Source organism: Elephas maximus, chromosome 7, assembly GCF_024166365.1.
Source record: "Elephas maximus indicus isolate mEleMax1 chromosome 7, mEleMax1 primary haplotype, whole genome shotgun sequence".
NCBI lineage: Eukaryota > Metazoa > Chordata > Mammalia > Proboscidea > Elephantidae > Elephas > Elephas maximus.
The window spans coordinates 48,343,393-48,367,490 of NC_064825.1; the positions used below are offsets into that span (position 1 = coordinate 48,343,393).

Genomic DNA, 24,098 nt, shown 5'->3' on the forward strand with positions numbered 1-24,098 from the left:
CTACTCATCAAAGTAAAATACAAGAAAAAAATAGAGACTCAGCAGAAACAAAATCAACAGCAAATAAGAGGAAGAAAGCAATATAGAAAGATAAACTAGTCAGTGCAAAAAATGAAGTGAGAAACTGAAACTGTCAAAATGACATCAGAATGACAGCACTAAACTCATAAAAATACCTATCCATAATTACACTGAATGTAAATGGGCTAAATGCACCAAAAAAGAAACAGAGTGGCAGAATGGATTACAAAACATGGTCCGTCTATATGCTGCCTACAAGAGGCACACCTTAGACTTAGAGGCACAAACAAACTAAACCTCAAAGGATGCAAAAAAAATACATCAAGCAAAAAAAAAAAAAAAAATCAAAAAAGAGCGGGAGTGGCAATATTAATTTCTGACAAAATAGACTTCAAAGCTAAATCCACCACAAAAACAAGGAAGGACGCTATATAACAATTAAAGGGACGGTATACAAGGATATAACCATATTAAATATTTATGCATCCAGTGATGGGGCTGCAAGATACATAAAACAGACTCTTAACAGCATTGAAAAGTGAGATAGACAACTCCACAATTATAGTAGGAGACTTCAGAACACCACTTTCAGTGAAGGACAGGTCATCCAGAAAGAAGCTCAGTAAAAGACACGGAAGGTCTAAATGTGACAATCCACCAACTTGACCTTGTACATATATACAGAACACTCCACCTAACAGCAGCCAAGTATACTTTTTTTTTCTAGTACACATGGAACATTCTCTAGAATAGACCACATATTAGGTCATAAAGCAAGCCTTAGCAGAATCCAAAACATCGAAATATTATAGAGCATCTTTTCTGACCATAAGGCCATAAAAGTAGAAATCAATAACAGAAAAATCAGGGAAAAGAAATCAAACACTTGGAAACTGAACAATACCCTGCTCAAAAAAGATGGGGTTATAGAAGACATTCAGGATGGAATAAAGAAATTCGTAGAATCCAGTGAGAATGAAAACACTTCCTATCAGACCTTTGGGACACAGCGAAAGCAGTGCTCAGAGGTCAGTTTATATTAATAAATGCACACATCCAAAAAGAAGAAAGGGCCAAAATCAAAGAATTATTCCTACAACATGAACAAATAGAAAGAAAGCAACAAAGGAAACGCTCAGGCAGCAGAAGAAAGCAAATAATAAAAATTAGAGCAGAATTAAATGAAATAGAGAACAGAAAAACAATTGAAAGAGTTAACAAGACCAAAAGCTGGTTTTTGAAAAAATTAACAAAATGAATAAACCGTTGGCCAAACTGACAAAAGAAAAACAGGAGCGGAAGCAAATGAGATGGGCGATATTACAACAGACCCAACTGAAATTAAAAATCATATCAGGTTACTAAGAAACATTGTACTCTAACAAATTTGAAAACCTAGAAGAAACGGATGAGTTCCTAGAAACACATTACCTACCTAAACTAACACAAACAGAGGTAGAACAACTAAATAGACCTATAACAAAAGGAGAGATTAGAAAGGTAATCAAAAAACTCTCAACAACAAAAAAAAAGCCCTGGTCCGGATGGCTTCACTGCAGAGTTCTACCAAACTTGCAGAGAAGAGTAAACACCACTACTACTAAAGGTATTTCAGAGCATAGACAAGGATGGAATACTCCCAAACTCATTCTATGAAGGCAACACATCCCTGATATCAAAACCAGGTAAAGACACCACAAAAAAAAATTACAGACTTATATCCCTCATGAACTTAGATGCAAAACTCCTCAACAAAGTTCTAGCCAATGGAATTCAACAACATACCAAAAAAATCTTTTACCATGACCAAGTGGGATTCATACCAGGTATGCAGGGATGGTTCAACATTAGAAAAACAGTTAATGTAATCCATCATATAAATAAAACAAAAGACAAGAATCACATGATTTTATCAATTGATGCAGAGAAGGCATTTGACAAAGTTCAACACCCATTCATGATAAAAATAGCAAAATAAGAATACAAGGAAAATTCCTCAACATAATAAAGGGCATTTATGCAAAGCCAACAGCCAACATCATCCTAAATGGAGAGAGCTTGAAAGCATTCCCCTTGAGATCTGGAACCAGACAGGGATGCCCTTTGTTACCGCTCTCCTTCAACATAGTGCTGGAAGTACTAGCCAGAGCAATTAGGCTAGATAAAGAAATAAAGGGCATCCAGATTGATAAGGAAGAAGTAAAAGTATCTCTGTTTGCAGATGACGTGATCTTATACACAGAAAACCCTAAGGAGTCCTCAAGAAAACTACTGAAACTAATAGAAGGGTTCAGCAGAGTATCAGGATACAAGCTAAACATAAAAAAATCAGTTGGATTCCTCTACACCAAAAAAAAGAACATCAAAGAGGAAATCACCAAAACAATGCCATTTACAGTAGCCCCCAAGAAGATAAAATATTTAGGAATAAATCTTACCAGAGATGTAAATACAATCAAAACTGTAAGACAGTACTGCAGGAAACCAAAAGAGACCTACATAAGTAGAAAAACATACCTTGCTCATGGATAGGAAGACTTAGCATTTTAAAAATGTCTGTTCTATCAAAAGTGATCTATAGATACAATGCAATTCCGATTCAAATTCCAAGGATTTTTTTTTAATGAGGTGGAGAAACAAATCACCAACTTCATATGGAAGGGAAAGAGGCCCCAGATAAGTAAAGCATTACTGAAAAAGAACAAAGTGGGAGGCTTCACTCTACCTGATTTTAGAACCTATTATACTGCCACAGTAGTCAAAACAGGCTGGTACTGGTACAACAACAGATTCATAGACCAATGGAACAGAATTGAGAATCCAGACATAAATCCATCCACATAAGAGCAGCTGATTTTTGACAAAGGCACAAAGTCCATTAAATGGGGAAAAGACAGTCTTTTTAACAAACGGTGTTGGCATAACTAGATGTCCATCTGCAAAAAAAAAAAATGAAACAAGGCCCATACCTCATGCCATGCACAAAATCAAGCTCAAAATGGATCAAAGACCTAAATATAAAATCTAAAACAGTAACGATCATGGAAGAAAAAACAGGGAGAACATTAGGTGCCTTAATGCATGGCATATACAGTATATAAAACATTACTGACAATGCAGAAAAGAAACCAGAAAACTGGGAGCTCCTAAAAATCAAACACCTATGCTCATCCAAAGACTTCACCAAAAGAATAAAAAAATTACCTACAGACTGGGAAAAAGTTTTTAGCTATGACATTTCCGATCAGTGCCTGATCTCTAAAATCTGCATAATACTACAAAAACTCAAGTACAGGAAGACAAATAACCCAATTAAAAAATGGGCAAAACGTATGAACAGGCACTTCACTAAAGAGGACATTCAGGTAGCTAACAGGTACGTGAGGAAATGCTTATGATCATTAGCCATTAGAGAAATGGAAATCAAAACTACAATGAGATTCCATCTCACTCTAACAAGGCTGGCGTTAACCCAAAAAACACAAAACAATAAATGTAGAGGTTGTGGAGAGACTGGAACACTTACATACTGTTGTTAGAAATGTAAAGTGGTACAGCTACTTTGGAAATCGATTTGGCGCTTCCTTAAAAAAACTAGAAATAGAACTACCATACGATCCAGCAATCCCACTCCTTGGAATATATTCTAGAGAAATAAGAGCCTTTACATGAACACATATATGCACACCCATGTTCATTGCAGCAGTGTTTACAATATCAAAAAGATGGAAGCAACCAAGGTGTCCATCAATGGATGAATGGATAAATCAATCATGGTATATTCACACAGTGGAATACTTCACTTTGATAAAGAACAGCAATGAATCTGTGAAACACTTAATAACATGGAGGAACCTGGAAGGCATTATGCTGAGTGAAATTAGTCAGTTGCAAAAGGACGAATGTTGTATAAGACCACTATTATAAGAACTTGAGAAATAGTTTAAACAGAGAAGAAAACATTCTTTGTTACGAGAGGGAGGAGAAAGGAAGAGAGAGAGGGATTTTCACTAATTAGATAGTAGATAAGAACTATTTTAGGTAAAGGGAAGGACAACACACAATACAGGAGAGTTCACAATGGGACTAAACCAAAAAGCAAAGAAGTTTCCTGAATAAACTGAACGCTTCAAAGGCCAGCGTAGCAGGTTCAGGGTTTGGGGAACATGGTTTCAGGGGACATCCAAGTCAATTGGCATAATAAAATCTATTAAGAAAAAATTCTACAACCCACTTTGGAGAGTGGCTTCTGGAGTCTTAAACACTAGCAAGTGGCCATCTAAGAATCATCAATGGCTCTCAACCCACCTGGATCAAAGAAGAATGAAGAACACCAAAGACACAAGGTCATTATGAGCCCAATAGACAGAAAGAACCACATAAACGAGAGACTGCATCATCCTGAGAGCAGAAGAACTAGATGGTGCCCTGCTATAACCGACAACTGCCCTGACAGGGAACACGAGAGAACCCCTGAGGGAGCAGGAGAGCAGTGGGATGCAGATCCCACATTCAGACCGCAAATTCTGTTAGCTGAAGACAGGAACCATTCCCAAAGCCAACTCTTCAGACAGGGATTGGACCAGACTATGGGATAGAAAATGATACTGGTGAGGAGTGAGCTTTTTGGATCAAGGGAACACATGAGACTATGTTGGCATCTCCTGTCTGAAGGGGAGATGAGAGGGCGTAGGGGCCAGAAGCTGGCTGACTGGGCCAGAAAATAGAGAGTGGAGGGAAGGAGTGTGCTGTCTCATCAGGGGGAGAGCAATTAGGAGTATATAGCAAGGTGTGTGTAAATTTTTGTATGAGTGACTGACTTGATTTGTAAACTTTCACTTAAAGCACTATAAAAATTAAAATAATAATAGTAATTCACCCAAAAAAAAAAAAAAAATCCACCAGGCACTCCTTGGAAACTCTGTGGGGCAGTTCTCTTCTGTCTTATAGGGTTGCTATGAGTCGGAATCGACTCAAAGGCAACGGGTTGGGTTTGACAGAGCTATATCATTACATGACCTTCTCTGTGTGAGGAGCTTAACACAGTGCCTGGCCTGTAGTAAAATGTTCAATAAATGGTGTTGGTTGTATTGATGGATAGACACAGAGTATAAAAACACAGAGAAGGGAATAGACATGACACCTCTACCTGGATGTTTTCACTAAGGAAGTAATGCTGAAGGAAGCTGTATATACAAAGGCAGAAAGGAATGAAATATGAAGGGCATTTAGAGAACCCGAAGTAATTGGAGTATCCAGGACAGAGGGATGAAAGAGGGGAGCACAGTGAGAGATAAGTCGTCTGAGATAGGCCAGAATTTTAACTTAACCCTGTAAGGAATGCGAACATTATGTTAAGCAAGGGAGTCTTAAAATAAGCTAATCAGTGCTACAGAAAATTTCTGATGTATTAATCTCTCTTTCAGGTCTCACTTGCCCTGGAGCCTTTGTCAGAAACTTTTGACAGCTACAATCCTCTTCCTACCACTGATGTGACAGAAAACGTGCTTTTATCTGAGCAGGGACTCAGAGGGAACATTGAACCCAGCAATACCCAGTTTCCGGTTCCATCCAGGCCTCATGGAATTCCTGTCACCAAAATTGATGGAAAAGATTTAACAACCAATAATAGTAGGTCAACCACTCCAAGGTAATGAACATGCCTAATACCAGCCAATCTGTCCAGTCTCACTGTACTCATAGTTTCTGCCTTTCATTTGTGGTTGAGTAAAAAGACTAAAGGGAGAGAGGAACATAGTCATTCATTCAGCAAATAAGTACCCAGTATGTTTCTGGTCCCGTAATAGGTGCCAGGTATAGAAATTATAAGACTCAATATCTGTGTTCAAGGACTGCTGACATTCTCGTGGAGAGGCAGACGTAAAAATAAGAACAACTAAATGATGTATAGATGCCATCATAGATGTCTATGAGAAAAAAAAGGGAAAGGGCAGTACGTTCTGAAATAGAATGGAGTAAGAGAAACAGTTTTTTAAGTAATTATTTACTAAGCATTTTCTTTGTATCAGGTTCTTTGCTGAACTCTGTTTCATTGTCTCACTTAAGCCACAACTATTGGTAAAACATCTATTATTTCCTTCATTTGGGAGATGAAAAACAGATTTACAAAAAATCGCATAGCAAGTCAGTCTCCTCCCTGCTTGCTTAAATAATCAACTATATGAGACCGAACGGTCAACATTTATCTTGAAACAAAGATGAGAAGCTAAGGAGGGGCAGGGAAACCAGATTAATGGAAACAGAACAAAAAGAGTGGCTATAATGAGGATGTTGACACATTGTGAAAAAATGTAACCAATGTCATGGAACAAGTTGGATAAAAATTGTTAAATGGGAACCTAATTTGCTATGCAAACTTTCACCTAAAACAATAAAATATTGAAATAAATCACCTTTTTCAGAGTCTAGGCTACACTGCAATAAAGCACCACTCCACTTTCTGTCTCTGACAGAGTAGGATGTTGGCATAATAGAAACTACATTCCTGAATTCTCTCTTTTTTGAAAAACAGGGGGAAGGACCACTTGTACTTTGCGGAGAACTCTGATACAATAAAGGACTCTTTCTTTGGACTACAGCACCGTCTTAATTCAGGACAGAGTTTAAAGTCTGTAACTCTGAAGGGCGAAGCCCCACGGAAACAGATGTCTCTTCTCAACAGTTCTGAATTCCAACCTCAAACTAGGACAGTTGCCAAGAGTCAAAGTGACTCATGCATCCTTTCTTCAAACAACCCTCCTACCAAGGACCTTCTTTCAGGTATATATATATATATAAATTTATATGTATATATTTACGTGTATTTGTGAGCTGAGACTAAGCTATATTTATTGAGATTACTCTGCTTGTTAGCCAGCCTATGAAGAGCAACTGAGATTTCTGTTCGAACTATAAATAGCCAAATAAAAGTGAGCAATCTTGCCACACTCCAGAATTTCTCACTATTTAAAGGCAACCCTATTAAACTGCTAAGTAACTACTAAATAATTACTAGGTGTTTATAATTGTAGGTTTGGGGAAGAAACCATTTAAAAGAAACCTAGACAGTGGGAGGAGAGTCTTTATCACAGAAAATGATTAGCACTTATTTTTTCCCAATTATTTCAAGGTAGGTTAGGTTTCTGTCTCATTATCATCATTTATGTGTACCTAGTACCAAACCCATTTCACTTTTGGAAAACTGTTGGCCTCAGTGCGGACATGCAGTGCACAGCAGTGCTGATCTTAAGCCTGGAAATTAAATATGACTCTGGCTAGACTGCTGTTAAAACAGAAGTAGAAGGAGTCAGTTTACCCTTGTAAGGGCTTTGAAATAAAAAACAAAGAGAAACAGAATTAGACTACCCCATGTAGTATGATAAAAGCTGTTGAGGCATCTACGTTACACCGACTGTATAATGGTCGGCTGTTTATTTCTCTGACATCAGGAGCGTAACGGGAATTGGTTTTCATCCCTACAGATAAAAGTTTCAAATTACAGTATCTGTGGCATTCATATAAAAGTCTTTTGAATAACTGAGTACATAATTTACATTAAGGGAACATTTTTCAGTTGAAATGTCTTATGATCCCCTGTTTTTAAAAATATACTGCAAGATTATAATCTACTAATTTTAGTCTTTAATGCAACCCTAGGCTATATTTGCAAGAAAGAAAATAGTCCCACTGTAATCAGAACTTGTCACCTCACACCTGGAATATTTTGTGTACACCTGGGCACCAGGCGTTGGGAAAGATATTCATTCATTCTGCAGTTATTTATTCAGCAGCTGCCAAGTAACTGGTACTCTTCTAGATGTCAGGAATATAGCATTTAAAAAAAAAAAAAATCCTGCTTATGGATCTTATATTCTAGTGGGGAAGACAAATGACAAACTAGATAAATAAGTATGTAGTATTCATGATTATAATGGCAATAGAGGGACATGATGCAGGAAAATTGAGAGGAGGGGATATTAGTTTTACATAGTTTGGCAAAGGAAGGCCTTAATGAGAAGGTAACATTAGAGTAAAGAAGGTGAATTCCTCCTAAGGAGAGTAACTCCACCAGAAGATAATATTTAGCCTGTAGAAGACAGTTATCATTTATTGTGTACTACTTCTGTGCTAGCTACTATGCCAAGTACCTTACACACATGATCTTATGTAAACCTCACAAAAACCATATAAGGTAGGGATTACTATCCCCATTTTAAAATGAAAACACAGGCTCAGAGTTTTTAAGTGACTTGTTTTTAACACTGTCTACGACAAGGATAGCAGAGTACCTTCAGGGACCAACCAAGTGATATAATTGTTGTGAAGCAGGGCAAGAATTGTGAGCAGGGCAGCTCATATCCTGTCAAGGGGGCAGCTGCTCCTCAGCAGCAGTTCTATTATTATCTTAGACTCTACGACAAAGTCCTCTGCTTAATCCTACTGTAAGTTCATTGTTTACCTAGACTTGCTTTAAAAAAAAATTTTTTTTTAAATAATTACTACTGGTCAACTGGGCAGACCAAACAAAGCATGTCCACAGCCAGGTACAATCCATGGGCTGCCAGTGTGCACCCTCTTCCATAAGAGTTACTGGGATCAGTGAGTTTAAACATAAAACAAGACAGATTTTGGCTCAGTCTGTGTTAATAGTACAGCCTGCGCAAAGGTGGCAGAGGACTGCTCCAAGTGGTAGTGAGTTTCCCATCACTAGAAATGGTCAAACATGGGCTGGATAGCCTCCTGATGGGACTCTTACAGATTGGATTAAATCCCCGAATAGACAGTTGGATATGATCATTAGAGGTTCATTTTAACCTCGAGATCCTGACTTACTGAGATTAAGTGGGTCACTTGAGTAGGTCTGGAGCTGAGGTCAAGAGAGGGACGCAGCAGATACATAGCCTAATTATCTTTCTCTTCTTCAGTGTATTATTATACCAGAAAAAGGAGTGCAGAACTAAATCAGCCAACCAGCTAGTATTTACAAAACATTAACTACACACCGGCTTGTAAGAGTTGGGCTTTAGAATAGATAGAAGGGAGTTGAAACAAAAACTAGAAGCCGTATACCTTTGCGTTTAGCGGGGGCCGTACGAGGGGCATATAAGACATAAACAAGGGAAATATTTGTCCTGAACTCATCTGATTGCCCTTTCTGTGTGCTCAGGAAATGATTATTGAACTGGCATCACGTGGAAGATTCCGTGACAGCTCATATTGTAGGGTACCAGCTTCCCCTTGAGAAGTGGAGAAAAAATATTCTCATTGCCATGGCTTAGACTTTAGAGATCCTTTTGCACATCATGGCTATCTCAGCAGTGAAACCTTTTGGATTCAGATGATTAAGTAACTCTTAAAATATTACCAATTCCTAGAGAAGTTTACATTTAATAGAGATGAAATCTTTTGAGCGTCTATTGTGTGCCAGTCATTGTTCTGAGCATTGGGATACAAAGATAAATAAGACTCAGTGTCTGCCCTCACGGAATTCACTCTAGTAAAGGAGACAGATTCTAAAGGCGGTGCATTACAGCCATGTGTGATGTATGTAACAGTGGAAGTATTCGTTTGAAAACATTTTATCAAGTGCCTGATATATGCCAGGCACTGTACCAGGCACCAAGGATACAAAGACCAACAAGAGCCAACCCCTGAACTCAGAAGTGATTGAGGGAGGCAGTTATAACCCTACATGATAAATTCTTTGAGTTAAATTTTAGGAACTTTGACAGCATAGAGGAAGTATTGTGTTTAAGGAAATGAAAATAGTTTGGTATGGTTAGATCATAAAGTACTAACAGTGTCATCTCTCTTGAAACATTTTGAGTGTCAGCAGAAAAATTATTTTTGTAAATGGCTCTGAAATCTAACAGAATTTATTATGGCATTACTGATCATTGAGCACTTCATTTGTATTTATTGAGTGCAACAGCCTCATTAAAAAACTTTAAACCATATCAAATAAAGCCAAGTGCTAACTAGAAATTAAGAGTTCGCTGTCATATACCAAGCTTCTTTAGCTGGAAAACTTAGATGTCTGCCAAATTTCCAATGCTAGCAGACCATATTTTCCTCAGCCTTTCTCAATGAATAGTCTCTTCCTAGCTGAATCCCGAGTTTTAAAATCTTTTTTAAATAAATGTAAAATTAAATATAAATACAGTAAGTTCTGAATGAAATACTGTGCAGCCATTGACAGAAAAAAGTTAATGTATATTGTTAAATGAAAAAGCAGTTACAAACAGTATATATTATACCGCATTTTTGCAAAAGCAAAATAGTTGTACATAAAAAAAAAGTACATAATACAAGTGTATACATGGTAGATAAAAATCAGTAAAACAAATATCACAAAACAATATATGTACATGTTATTTAATAAGAAGCTAGTTCTGTAAACATTCATCTAAAGTACAATTTTAAAAAATCTATAAGACATCAAAATATTAACAGTGGATGTTCTTGAGTAGTGGTATTAATGGGTATATTAATTTTCTGTTGTTGTTGTTTTAGTGGCTTAAAACAACACCCTTTTATTACTTCACAGTTCTGTAGGTAAGAAGTTTAGCATGGTGTGGTTGACTTCTGTGCTTCGGATATCACAAGGTATATCCTGAGCTCCCATCTGGAGACTCTGGGGAAGAATTCACTTCCAAGCTCATTTTTGTTGCTGGCAGAATTCAGTTCTTTGGAGTTATAGGACTCAGGTGCTGTTTCCTTGCTGGCTGTCAGCCGGGAGCCACTTTTAGCTGCCAGAGGCTGCCTGCATTTCTTGCCACATGGCCCCCTCCATCTTCAAACCAGCAAACAATACATTAAATCCTTCTCATGCTTCAAATCTCTGACTTCCTCTTCTGCAGCCAGCCAGAGAAAAGTCTACTTTTAAAAAGGTTCATGGGGTTAGATCTGCCCACCAAGATAATCTCCTTGCTTTAAGGTAGGCTGATTTAAAAAACCCACTGCTGTCGAGTCAATTCTGATTCATAGCGACCCTATAGGACAGAGTAGAACTGCCCCATAGAGTTTCCAGGGAGCACATGGTGGAATTGAACTGCTGACCTCTTGGTTAGTAGCCATAGCACTTAACCACTATGCCACCAGGGTTTCCAGGCTGATTTGGGACCTTAATTACATCTGCAGAATCCATTCACAGCAGTAGCTAGATTAGTAATTAAATAACTTGGACAAGGTATATGTGTACCAGGGGATGGGAATCTTGGGGGGGGCGGGGTTTCTTAAAATTCTGCCTACCATATGGTGACCTTTATTTCCTTTTTGTTTCGTTATATTTCTCACATCACATATTGAACATGATATCTAAGTTTTTAAGAAGTTTTTATGTGATATTAGCAAATGTCAGATGTTCGTGCATCTGGTTGGGTTTTTTTTTTTTCCATGGCCTGACCACATGTCTTCCTTACTGTTAAAAGCTATAAATCTCCAGACTAGGAAGCAGGCACTTAGTTTCTGGTCCTATTTACCTTCTAAGGAACTGTGGAACCTCAAGAAAATGACAGTACTTCCCAGAACAACACTGCTGGTCCTCAGCTTTTAAAAGGAAGCCTAAGAAGTAAAGCAAACCCATGTGTAGCATATTGGTTAAAAGCACAGGATATGGCGTCATTCTGGCTGTACATGTGCTGCGTGCATAACTTAGGCAAGCTGCTGCTTCTCTCTGCCAGAATTTCTTCATCTGGAAAATTAAGAGGGTTATTGAGAGGATTAAATGAGTTAATATAGATAAAATAGCTAGAATAGTACCTAGCACATGATAAAGGTTCAATAAATGTTACCTGCTATAATTACATTGTTATCGTTATTTAGGAGTGAAGTAAATTTTACTAGTAGGAACGTCTCAAGACTGGGCTCCAACCTGATTTTTCCATTAACCTGCCATATTATCTTGGGCAAGCCATGGAAAATTTTTGGCATTCTTTTTTTCATTTGTAAAAGTACAAGATTGGAATAGATATCACTATAGTTCCTAAAGGTTTAGCTGGTATAGTTGCTAGTGTTTTTTGGATAAGAATGGCATTAAAACATATAAATAATAAGAGAATTCAGTAAGGTGTCTGGATACAAAAATAATATATAGACATCACTAGCCGCCTTATGTACAAACACCAGTTGGCAGATTCAATGAATGGATATAACTACTCCCACAAGGAAGTCAGTCGGTCCAGAATGGAAACCTTGTTCACTGCTGTAATGCCAGCGGCTAAACCGGCGCACAAAGTAAGTAGCTCCGTAAACATTTGTTGTTAAGTGAATGTCCTCAAGGAATTCTCAGGCTAATGGGGAAGGCAGAGAAGTAAACCGTTATAACACACTGTGGTAAGCCCTGTGATAGAAAGCAATGGGCTGAACATTGCAAGTGTTTCTGTTGGATTTTAGATTTTCCATGTTCTGCTTTTCCCTCTTCAGCTCTGTTAGAACGAGGCAGTAAACTGCGTAATGCCATGGTGGTTTCTGCGATGAAATCAAGCCCAGACACTAGCATTTTGTTGGACGAAGTTCATCCTCCTGTTAAGGAAGATTCTCTTAGAGCATCAACACAGTAAGTTACACGATAGAAGTAAATGTCAACATTTCATTTCTTATTAATTCTAAGCTGTGTTTTTTGTCAAGTTATAAAATAAATACTCTTACAAATGTTCTGCAAATAATTCTAAATGTAGTGGAAAAGAATCCTAAACTAAGAGTTAAGATACTGGCTTTTAATATGTGGTTAGTGGATAAATTCTTTCCTCTCTCTGAACCTGCATACTTTCATATAAACTGGGGATGTTCTCTCCTTCCTGCCTCACAGAAATGAAATGAGATTTTAATGTGGGAAAGAGCTTTGTAAATTGTAAAGTTTTGTACATAAGGTAGCACTACTGTTAAGTTTAATTAAAAAAAAAAAGTTACCATCAAGTCAGTTCCATCTCATGACAGCCCCACGTGTGTCAGAGTAGAACTGGCTGATTTTTCAGAAGCAGGTCACCAGGCCCTTATTCCAAGGCACCTCTGGGCGAACTCAAACCTCCCACCTTTCGGTTAGCAGCCAGGCATGTTAATCGTTTGTACCACCCAGGGACTCTGTTAAGTTTAAAGTATGTTAAATTTTCAATTTTGGACTAGCTTCATGTATCAACTCGTAGCTCAGTTCATTGTGATTTAGATTTTTCCCATTTGTTATCCACTGAGAAATTATTTTTTCCAAACTTTAGAATCAGAGTCTTGCCTAGGAATCAATTTAAAGACCACACTGAAGATCAACTTCTCCGTCCTGCTGAGAATGCCTTTTGGAAACATGACCCAAAAGCCGATACTAGAGCCATACAGCTGTTATTAGGCAGGTAAGAGCTCCTGACTAGCTTTCTTCTTTTTAAAGTCTTCCTCCAATTCATTAACGTACATGCTTAACGGAATTCGTTCTTCTAAAACAACACTTACTATAATAACCAAATCATTCACTGTTTCTTCAAATACTCCTCACTGCCTACTGAATAAAAATCCGATCTTCACAACCTTTATTCTTGACTTCTCTTACATAATGGTCTCCAATCTAGCTTTCCATTCTTACCTCCTAACTCCTTACATAATACCAGTGATTACGTGAGGTAATAAAAAGAGCATGGATCTTAAACAGATACAAGTCAGAAACCACAGTCTGTCTCTTATTAGTTCTGTGGCCTTAAGTATCTTTGAACCTCAGAGAGGTCAGTAAAATTAGAATTATACCTAACCTTGCAAAATTGCTGTGAGCAATAGAAATAATATATGTAAAAGAGTTAATACTATGCTTAACAGATAGTAGGTATTCAATAAATGGTATTGGTGATACTATTTTTGATGTTGTTCATATTATTACTAACATGTGCCCTGGAGTAGACTTATTTACTTATTTTCTCCTAAATAAAATACTATCTACATTTCTGTCTTGGAAAGGTAATAGGGTATGATGTTTAAAAGCAATATGTGCCATTACAGAGATGTGTGAAAGCGTGTATGTTTCAGAAATTTCAATTAGTTTGATTTGGCTAAAGTTTAGACAATTTATAGAAAAATGGCAAGACCATAATCCTCTGGTATGGCTAAAGTTAGGATAGGTAGACTGAGTAGAGGTGTAAGTGTAAAGATAAGAATGGAAGCCAAACTTTGAAGCACTTTGAATGTTATGTTAATGAGTTTGGACATTATCTTATAGAAATTGGGTAAAGATTAAAGTATTTTGAGCAGAAGAGTAGAAGGATCACTCTGGCAGCAGTATGGAAAATCAGCTAGATGGGAGACTAAGGAAAGCTTGTGGGAATTTTCCCCCCTAGTTTTTTTAGTGGAGGTGAAGAGGTAAAACATCAAAAGTCGAAATGATAGGATTTTATTAAGCATCCAGCTGCTAATCAGAAGGTTGGCAGTTCGAATTCATCAACTGCTCCTTGGAAACCCTATGGGGCAGTTCTACGCTGTCCTGTAGGGCCGCCATGAGTAGAAATTGACTCAACACCAATGGGTTTGATTTTTTTTTTAGTTGTAGAAAGAGGACAGAGTCAAAAATGGCTCCTAGGGTTTTGCTCCAGTAATTCCATGGATTGTAATGATTAATTGACATCAGAATACTTAGGCATGTGTGAGACAAGAAGTTGAAGACATTAAGTTCACGTTTGAGTCTGTAAATCTGTTAAATTTGAGGTGCCTATGGGACATTAGAGTGTAGTATCTGGTTAAAAAAAAAAAAAGATGGCTATATAGGACTGAAGCTCAGGAAAGAGGACGGGCCTAGAGGTAAAAATTTGGGATTTTTTAGCCCATACTGTAGTAATTGAAACCTTGAGAGAGGACAAGATCACCCAGCCTATAGTACAGTAATTGAAACCTTGAGAGTGGTAGAATGAAAGTAAGAATAAAGGACACAACTTTTCTGTCCACTCCTTTTTCAAACCTCAGTAAAATAATGATAAACTCACAAGAACGTTTAAGAAAAGAGTAGGGGAAGTGACAGTAGGTGAAAGATGTCAACAAAATTTTGGAAACTAGAAAGCAGAGGGACAAGGGTGACTGGTGTAGCAAGGTAGAGAAAGATCTTCTTTCTTGGTTAGAGGACTAGTAATTTCATTGCAGAAGCCCAGAAGGACTTAGGAATTAGAAACAGCAGGTATCTCCGAGGGCACTGTCTGAATTTGAGGCTGCTAAACAGTAAATCAATGAAACCAAAAGCTGGTTCTTTGAAAAGATGGACAAAGTTGACAAACCTTTAGGTAGATCCCTGGGTGGTAAAAGCAGTTTGCTATCGGCTACTAACTTAAAGATTGGCAGTTCAAACCCAAGTGGCACTGCATAAGAAAGGTCTGGCAACCTGCTTCTGTAAAGATTATAGCCAAGAAAACCCTATGGAGCAGTTCTACTCTGTAACACATGAAGTTGCTGTGAGTCACAATCAACAACAACAGGTTTGATTTGGTTTTAGCTAAATTGACCAAGAAAAAAAAGACTCAAATTACTAAAATCAGAAATGAAAGTGGGAATATTATTACTGACCTTACAGAAATAAGAAGGATTATGAAGGAATGCTATGAAAAATTGTATGTCAGCAAATTGGGTATGCTAAATGAAATAAATTCCTGGAAAGATACAAATTACTAAAACTCAAGAAGAAGTAGACAATCTCGACAGATCTGTAACAAATAAAGAAGCTTAATTAGTAATCAAAAAACTACCCATGGTGCACAAAACATCTCTGTACATGTTTTTAACAACTTCTTGTAAATTTTTTTTAGCTTTTTAAAATAAAAACCTAAAATTTACCCACAAAGCCTAGGCCAAGACAGCTTCACTGCTAAATGCTACCAATCGTTTAAAGAAGAATTAATACTAGTTCCTTGTAAACTCTTTCACAGCATAGAAGAGAAAGAACACTTCACAACTCATTCTATAAGGCCCTTATACCAAAACCAGACAAAGACATGAAGGAAAAAAAATACGGATTAATATCTCTTATAAATGTGGAAGTAAAAACCATCAACCAAATGAAAGAAAACCAAATTCATCAGCATATAAAAAAAACTATACATTGTGACCCAGGAATGCAAGGTTGTTTTAACATCTGAAAATCAATGTAATGTACCATATCAATAGAATAAAAAACAAAAACCACATAATTATCTCAGTAGATGCAGAAGAGGCATTTCACAAAATCCAGTACCCTTTGATGATAGAAACATTCAGCAAATTAGAAATAGAAGGAATGTACCTCAGCCTGATTAAGGACATCTATGAAAAACCTACAGCAAACATCATACTTAATGGTGAAGACAACCCGCTTCCCCCCTGAGATCAGGAATAAAACGAGGATGTCCACTCTAACCAATTCTGTTCGACGTTGTACTGAAGGTTCTAGCCAAGGCAGTTTTCATTGCTAGGTGCCGTCGAGTCAGTTCTGACTCGTAGTGACCCTGAGTGTGACAGAACAAAACACTGCCTGGCCCTGCACCATCTTCACAATCGTTATGCTTGAGCCCATCGTTGCAGCCCCTGTGTCAGTCCATCTCACTGAAGGTTTTCCTCTTTTTCACTGACTGTCTACTTTTTTTTTTGTCTACTTTACCAAGCCTGATGTCCTTCTCCAGGGACTAGTCCCTCCTGATAACATGTCCAAAGTATGTGAGATGTAGTCTCGCCATCCTTGCTCCTAAGGAGCATTCTGGCTGTACTTATTCTGAGACAGATTTGTTTGTTCTTTTGACAGTCAATAGAAAGCTTAAATTTTTTTTTTTTTTTTAATATTCTTTGCTAACACCACAATTCAAAGGCGCCAGTTCTTCTTCGGCTGTCCTTATTCATCGTCCAGCTTCCACATGCATTCAGGCAATTGAAAATACCATGGCTTGGGTCAGGTGCACTGTAGTCTTCAAGGTGACATCTGTGCTTTTTAACACTTTAAAGAGATCTTTTGCAGCAGATTTGCCCAGTGCAACGCATAGTTTCATTTCTTGACTGCTGCTTCCATAGGTGTTAATTGTGGATCCAAGTAAAATGAAATCTTAGACAGCTTCAGTCGTTTCTCCATTTATCACGATGTTGCTTATTGGTCCGGTTGTGAAGATTTTTGTTTTCTTTATGTTGAGGTCTAAACCATACTGAAAGCTGTTATCTTTGATCTTCATCAGCAAGTGCTTCAAGTCCTCTTCACTTTCAGCAAGCAAGGTTGTGTCATCTGCATAACACAGGTTGTTAATGAGCCTTCCTCCAATCCTGATGTCACGCTCTTCATATAGTCTAGCTTCTTGGATTCTTTACAGAGCATGCAGATTGAATAAGTATGGTGAAGGGATACAACCCTGTTGCACACCTTTCCTGACTTTAAACCACACAGTATCCCCTTGTTCTGTCAAACAACTGCCTCTTGATCTATGTACAGGTTCCTCATGAGTACAATTAAGTGTCTGGAGTTCCCTTTCTTCACAGCATTATCCATAATTTGTTATGATCCACACAGTTGAATGCCTTTGCATTAGACAGTAAAAGAAATAAATCCAAAATGAAAAGGAAGAAGTAAAACTATTTTCACAGATGGCATAATCTTGGATTAAGAAAATCCTAAGCAATTCACTAAAAACTATTAGAACTAATAAACAAGTTGACCAAGATTGCAGAATACAAGATCAGTTTACAAAAATCAATAGTATCTCTATACGCTTTCAGTGAAAAATCCAAAAATGAAATCAAGAAAGTAATTCCGTTTAAAAGCATCAAAAACAATACACCACATAGGTATAAATTTAACCAAAGAGGTGCATGGAAAACTATGCAACACTGTTGAGAGAAATTAAAAGAATACAATGGAAAGACATCCCATGTTCATTAATTGGATGGTTTAACATTGTTAGGATAGCAGGACTCCCCAGATTGACCTACATATTTTAACGCATCCTATCAGAATCCCTGCTGGCTTCTTTGTAGAAATTGACAAGCTGATTCTAAAATTCATATGGAATTGCAAGGGACCAAGAATAGCAAAAACAATTGTGACAAGAACAAATTGTGAGGGCTCACATGTCTGATTTCAAAACTTACTACCAAATAACAGTAATCAGGACAGTGTGGTCCTGACATAAGGACAGACATATACATAAATGGAATAGAATTGGGAGTCCAGAAATAAAATCATGTGTCTGTGGTCCTCTGATTTTTAAAAAGGGTGCCAAGACCATTTGGTGGGGAAAAAAGAGCTTTACAACAAATAGTGCTGGGACAACTGGATAGCCACATGAAAAAAAAAAAAAAAAATGAAGTTGAACTCTTATCTAACACCATTTACAGAAATTAATTCAAAGTGAATCAAAGACCTAACCGTAAGAGCTAAAACTATAAAACTCTTAGAAGAAAACATAGGGATAAATCTTGGATTAGGCAATGGATTCTGAGCTATGACACAAAAGTATGTACGACAAAAGACAAAAAAAGATAAATTTGACTTCATTAAAATTAACAACTCTTGTGCTTGCTGCAAAGGACATTAACGAGAAAGTGAAAAGGCAGTCCACAGAATGAGAGAAAATATTTTCAGATTATATATCTGATAAGGGACGTGTATGTAGAATATGGAGCCCTGATGGTTCAGTGGTTAAGAGTTTGCCTGCTAACCAAAAGGTCAGTAGTTGAAATCTACCAGCTGCTCCGTGGAAACCCCGTGAGACAGTTCTACTCTGTACCTGTAGGGTCACTATGAGTTGGAACTGACTCGACGGCAATGGCTTTGGTTTTTGGTATCTAGAATATATGAAGAATTCATTCATCTCAAAAATAGAATGACAGATAACTCAATTTAAAAATGAGCAAAGGACATTCTTCAAAGAAGATATACAAATGGTCAGTATACATATGAAAAGATGTTCGATACCATTAGTCATCAGGTAAATGCAAATCAAAACCACAATAAGATCCCACTTCATACCCACTAGGATGAATAGAATTAAAAAGTTGGATAATAACGAGTGATAATGAAAATGTGGAGAAATTGGAATTCTCATACACTGCTGGCAGGAACATAAAATGATACAGCTGCTGTGGAATACATACTGGCAGTCACTCAAATGGTAAACACCGAGTTACCACAGCAATTCCACTCCTAGTTGTATGCCCAAGACAAATAAAAAATGTGTACATGAGTGTTTCTAGCAGTATGATTAATAGTTTCAAAATGGAAACAGCCCAAATGTTCATTAACTGATGAATGGATAAAATGTGATATCTCCATACAATGGAATATTGTTTTGCCATAAAAAGTTTTGAAGTACTGATACATGCTGCAACATGGATGAATCTTGAAAACATTATGGTAAGTGAAAGGAGCCAGTCAGAAAACACCACATAAGATATGATTTCATCTACACAAAATGTACAAAAAAGGCAAATCTATAGAGGAAGAAAGTAGATTAGTGGTTCCTGAAGACTGTAGGTTGATTGGTCTTGGAAGGAAAAGGGGTAGTAGCTAAAAGGTATGGGGTTTATTTTTGAAGTGATGAAAATTTTCTAAAATTGGCTGTAGTGATGGTTGCATATACCTGTGAATATACTAAAAACTTTTGAATCATATACTTTAAATGGATGAATTGAATATGTGGACTTTTATCTCAGTAACCAAACCAAAACCAAACCCAGTGCCATCGAGTCAATTCCAACTCATAGCGACCTTAAAGGACAGAGTAGAACTGCGCCATAGAGTTTCCAGGGAGCGCCTGACAGATTCGAACTGCCAGCCCTTTGGTTAGCAGCCATAGCACTTAACCACTACGCCATCAGGGTTTCCTATCTCAATAAAGCTGCAAAAAAAACAAAAAACAATCCATTGAGAATACAGCACAGTGAACGAAAAAAGACACACCAAGTTTTATAATCTTAAAATTTCAGGTATAAAGAGACAATGTTAAAAACTTCCAGAGAGAAAATGGCATATGCAATATCAGGAATTAAAATGACATCAGATTTCTCACCAACAACCATGGAAGATAGTCCAGAAGTCTGTACTTCACAATTCTGGAAGAAAATTACCTTAACCTGAAATTTCATTCCCAAACTAGCAATCAAGTGTGAGTGTAGAGTGAAAATATCTTAAGATATTCAGCATTTCATAAGTTTACCTCCCTTGCAGTATTCCTTAGGAATCCACAGGAGAATGTCCTTTTCAAAAAAGAGTAAACGAAGAAAGAGGAAAGCATGGAGTCCAAAAACTAGGGTGTACAACGTAAGAGACATAAAAGGAAATTCAGAATTTGTGTCCTGTTTAGAAAGCAACCAGTCCACATTGGAGCAGGAAGGAGAGCTTCAGTAGGGACATTTCTAAGGGGAGGAAGTGGACCATGTATTTCCTGATGTGTTTGATCAAGAGTAGAGGAAATTTTCAGTTCCCTTGAAGAGTTTGGAGCCCCGGCGGTACAGTGGTTAAGTGTTTCGCTGCTAACTAAAAGGTCGGCAGTTCAAATCCTCCAGCTGCTCCTTGAAAACCCTATGGAGAAGTTCTGCTCTGACCTATAGGGTTCCTGTGAGTTGGAATTGACCCTATGACAGTGGGTTGTTGTTTGTTTTTTACGGGGAGAAGGTTTGAAGAGTTCAATGATGAAATAGTAATAGAAACATAGAAAATTATTAATGCCACAGAAAACTAGAAATTGTATAAGAAAGAGAGTGTAATACATTATACTATACTTGGCTCCAGTAAGTGTTGACCCTGAAAATTCACAAAAAATTTAATGTAACTAAATTGGGAACATGGAGGAAAGGGAATGTGTGTCCAAGAGTAATGGTATAAGACAGTGAACCATTTATTTTTCATAATAGGAAGTCAATAGATAATTTAGAAAAGTTAAAAATTAGAAAGTAGAAGATTACAGACTCTTACAGTCGGAGCCAAGATAGCAGAATACACAGGCGTTTCCGGCGAACCCGTTTATAACAAAGGCCCGAAAAAACAAGTGAAACGAGTATATTTATGACAAGCTGATAGCCCTGAGCTTCAAAGGCAAGCTTAGAAAATGAACTTAGGGGCGGGGGAGGAAGAGACTGTTCAGAAGCGGAGAGGAGTTACCGGACCTCAGTCACCAGGAGCCCTCAGGCACCACTCCCGGCACGGTGGTAGCAGGCTGATACTAGCATTTGGCCGCAGTTTCCTCAGGGAGAAGCAGCCAGCCACACAGCCTGCTCACACCTCCGGAACCAGAGAGGAATGGCGCTCTCAGCAAAAGCTAAATACTTCTGTATATTTTACCATGGCCCCCCCCCCCGACCCCCAAGCTGGCTTCAGCGGCTGAATTTCCTGGGCCTGAAATAGGCACTGTTGAGCTCCTAGAGCCATCCTCCTGGCCTTTGAGAAGGAAAAAATTTGCAAGTGGGGGAAAAGATAATTTGCTAGCTCCACTAACCGGGGGAGCTCAGGAGAGAAGCACCTCCTGTCCAGGCATAAATGGTCCATGGACTTTGAGCACCTTTCCCTTCCGCATGGACCGGTGTGAGCCTACTTCAGGAGAATAGGCCCTCATTGGCAGACTCCAACCATTTTAGCTCTGCGGTGGAGAGGTGGGTGTTTGATGTTTGACGTTGCTTCGCCTGTTAAACAAGGTCCTCACTTACCTACATAAGGGACCTAAGGACTGGTAGCTCCACTCAGGTCACCCAGCCACCCACCACAGGGGTCCAAGGATAACTGGTACCTCCCAGTCCTTACAGCCAAAAACTTTGGGTGCCCATGGTCTGTCTGCAGAACCCACCCACCTGCACGCTCTTGAAACAGGGACACGCTTTCCTCAGAGACACTCGGGGGTTGGTTCTCAACCCCCTGCATTGTTCAGAATGTGACCTGCTGCAATCAGATACCGGTATATATGCCAATCACCCCTGCCCCTCTAAGACTATAGGACAGAGCCTGTACCGCATACTTGATGACCAGCTATCTGGAAACCTGAGCTGAATTCATACAAGAAAAGTGAATGGACCTCTAGACTGATATGCCTGAAAACAGCTCTAGCCATCTGGGGACAGGACATCAGAGCTCCAAAGCTGAAAATAATCAAGCTAGCTCACTCAAGCAACCCATTTGGGTATATCAAAACAAAACAAAGCAAGAAGCTACAACACAGTAAGCAAGCATAAACTAATACAGTAACTTACAGATGGCTCAGAGACAACAGTCATTATCAAGCCACATAAAGAAACAGACCATGATCACCTCAACAGGCTCTCAGAACAAAGAATCCAGGGATCTTCTAGATGAAAGTGCATTCCTGGAATTACCAGAGCCAGAATACAAAAGTTTAATATATAGAACCCTTCAAGACATCAGGAAGGAATTGAGGCAATAAGCAGAACAAGCCAAGGAACACACAGATAAAGCAATTGAAGAAATTAGAAAGATTATTCAGGAACATAATGAAAAGCTTAATAAGCTGGAAAAATCCATAGACAGCAATCAGAAATTCAGAAGATTAACAATAAAATTACAGAAGTAGACAATTCAATAGAAAGCCAGAGGAGCAAAATTGAGCAAGTAGACGCCAGAATTTCTGAACTCAAAGATAAATCACTTGGCACTAATATATTTGACGAAAAATCAGATAAAAGAATTTTTAAAAAATGGAGAAACCTTAAGAATCATGTGGGACTCTGCAAAGAGAACCTACAAGTGATTGAGCATTTTTTTCTTTTTAAAATTAATCTTAATTTGTGTTTGTGATTTCCCTATTTGAGTTGATATCAGGATGTTCTGTTCTGTGACCTTGTGTTGCATTGGTATCTAATATTATTGATTTTCTGACCAAACAGTTTCCTTTAGTATTTCTTGTAGCTTTGGTTTGGTTTTTGCAAATTCTCTAAGCTTGTGTTTATCTGTAAATGTTTTAATTTCACCTTCATATTTGAGAGAGTTTTGCTGGCTATATGATCCTTGGCTGGCAGTTTTTCTCCTTCAGTGCTCTATGTATGTCATCCCCTTGCATTCTTGACTGCATGGTTTCTGCTGAGTAGTCTGAACTTATTCTTATTGATTCTCCTTTGTAGGAGACCTTTCTTTTACCCCTGGCTGCTTTTAAAATTTTCTCTTTATCTTTGGTTTTGGCAAGTTTGATGATAATATGTCTTGGTGATTTTCTTTTTGGATCAATCTTACGTGGGGTTCGATGAGCATCTTGGATAGATACCCTTTCGTCTTTCATGATGTCAGGGAAGTTTTCTGCCAACAGATCTTCAACTATTCTCTCTGTATTTTCTGTTATCCCTCCCTGTTCTGGAACTCCAATCACACGCAAGTTATTCTTCTTGATAGAGTCCCACATGATTCTTAGGGTTTCTTCATTTTTTTTTAATTGTTTTATCTGATTTTTCTTCAACTATATTGGTGTCAATTGTCTTATCCTCCAACTCCCCCACTCTGCATTCCAATTGCGCGATTCTGCTCCTCTGACTTCCTATTGAGTTGTCTAATTCCGTAATTTTACTGTTAATCCATTGGATTTCTGAATACTGTCTCTCTATGGATTCTTGCAGCTTATTAATTTTTCCACTATGTTCTTGAATAATCTTTTTCATTTCTTCGACTGCTTTATCAGTGTGTTCCTTGGCTTTTTCTGTAGATTGCCTTGTTTCACTTTTGAGGTCATCCCTGATGTCTTGAAGCAGTCTGTAAATTAGTTTTTTATGTTCTGCATCTGGCAATTCCAGGATCGTTTATTCATTTGGGAAAGATTTTGATTCTTTAATTTGGGGAGCTGTACAAGCAGTCATGGTCTGCTTCTTTCTGTGGTTTGATATCGACTGCTGTCTTTGAGCCATCTGTAAGATATTGTAATGGTTTATTTTATATTTGCTCACTGAGTCTTGTTTTGTTTTCTTTCAATATACGTAGATGGGCTACTAGCTTGCGCTGTCTTGATTGTTGTAGCCTTTGAATCACTTATGTCCTATTACCAGCTGGTTTGGGTTGTTACCAGATATATAAGCCTAAGAGTCTATTCACTATTCTTGAGTAGAATCTGATTTTCGGTCTCCAAGTGTGTGGTGTAGACTGTCACCTATTCACTTAGAGGAGTAGTGGTGATAGTTGTGTGCAC

General features: G+C 37.9%; 1 protein-coding gene across 6 annotated transcripts in view; it reads left to right on the plus strand.

Annotated features, from left to right (window-relative positions):
* C2CD3 (C2 domain containing 3 centriole elongation regulator) overlaps positions 1–24,098 on the plus strand; it is a 187,131-nt gene that overhangs the window by 16,548 nt on the left and 146,485 nt on the right. For all 6 annotated transcript variants that reach the window (XM_049889842.1, XM_049889843.1, XM_049889840.1 and 3 more), the window contains exons 4-7: positions 5,448–5,671; positions 6,554–6,801; positions 12,445–12,577; positions 13,233–13,361. In XM_049889842.1, the coding sequence (XP_049745799.1) occupies positions 5,448–5,671; positions 6,554–6,801; positions 12,445–12,577; positions 13,233–13,361 (734 nt within the window). The remainder of the gene's footprint in view (positions 1–5,447; positions 5,672–6,553; positions 6,802–12,444; positions 12,578–13,232; positions 13,362–24,098) is intronic.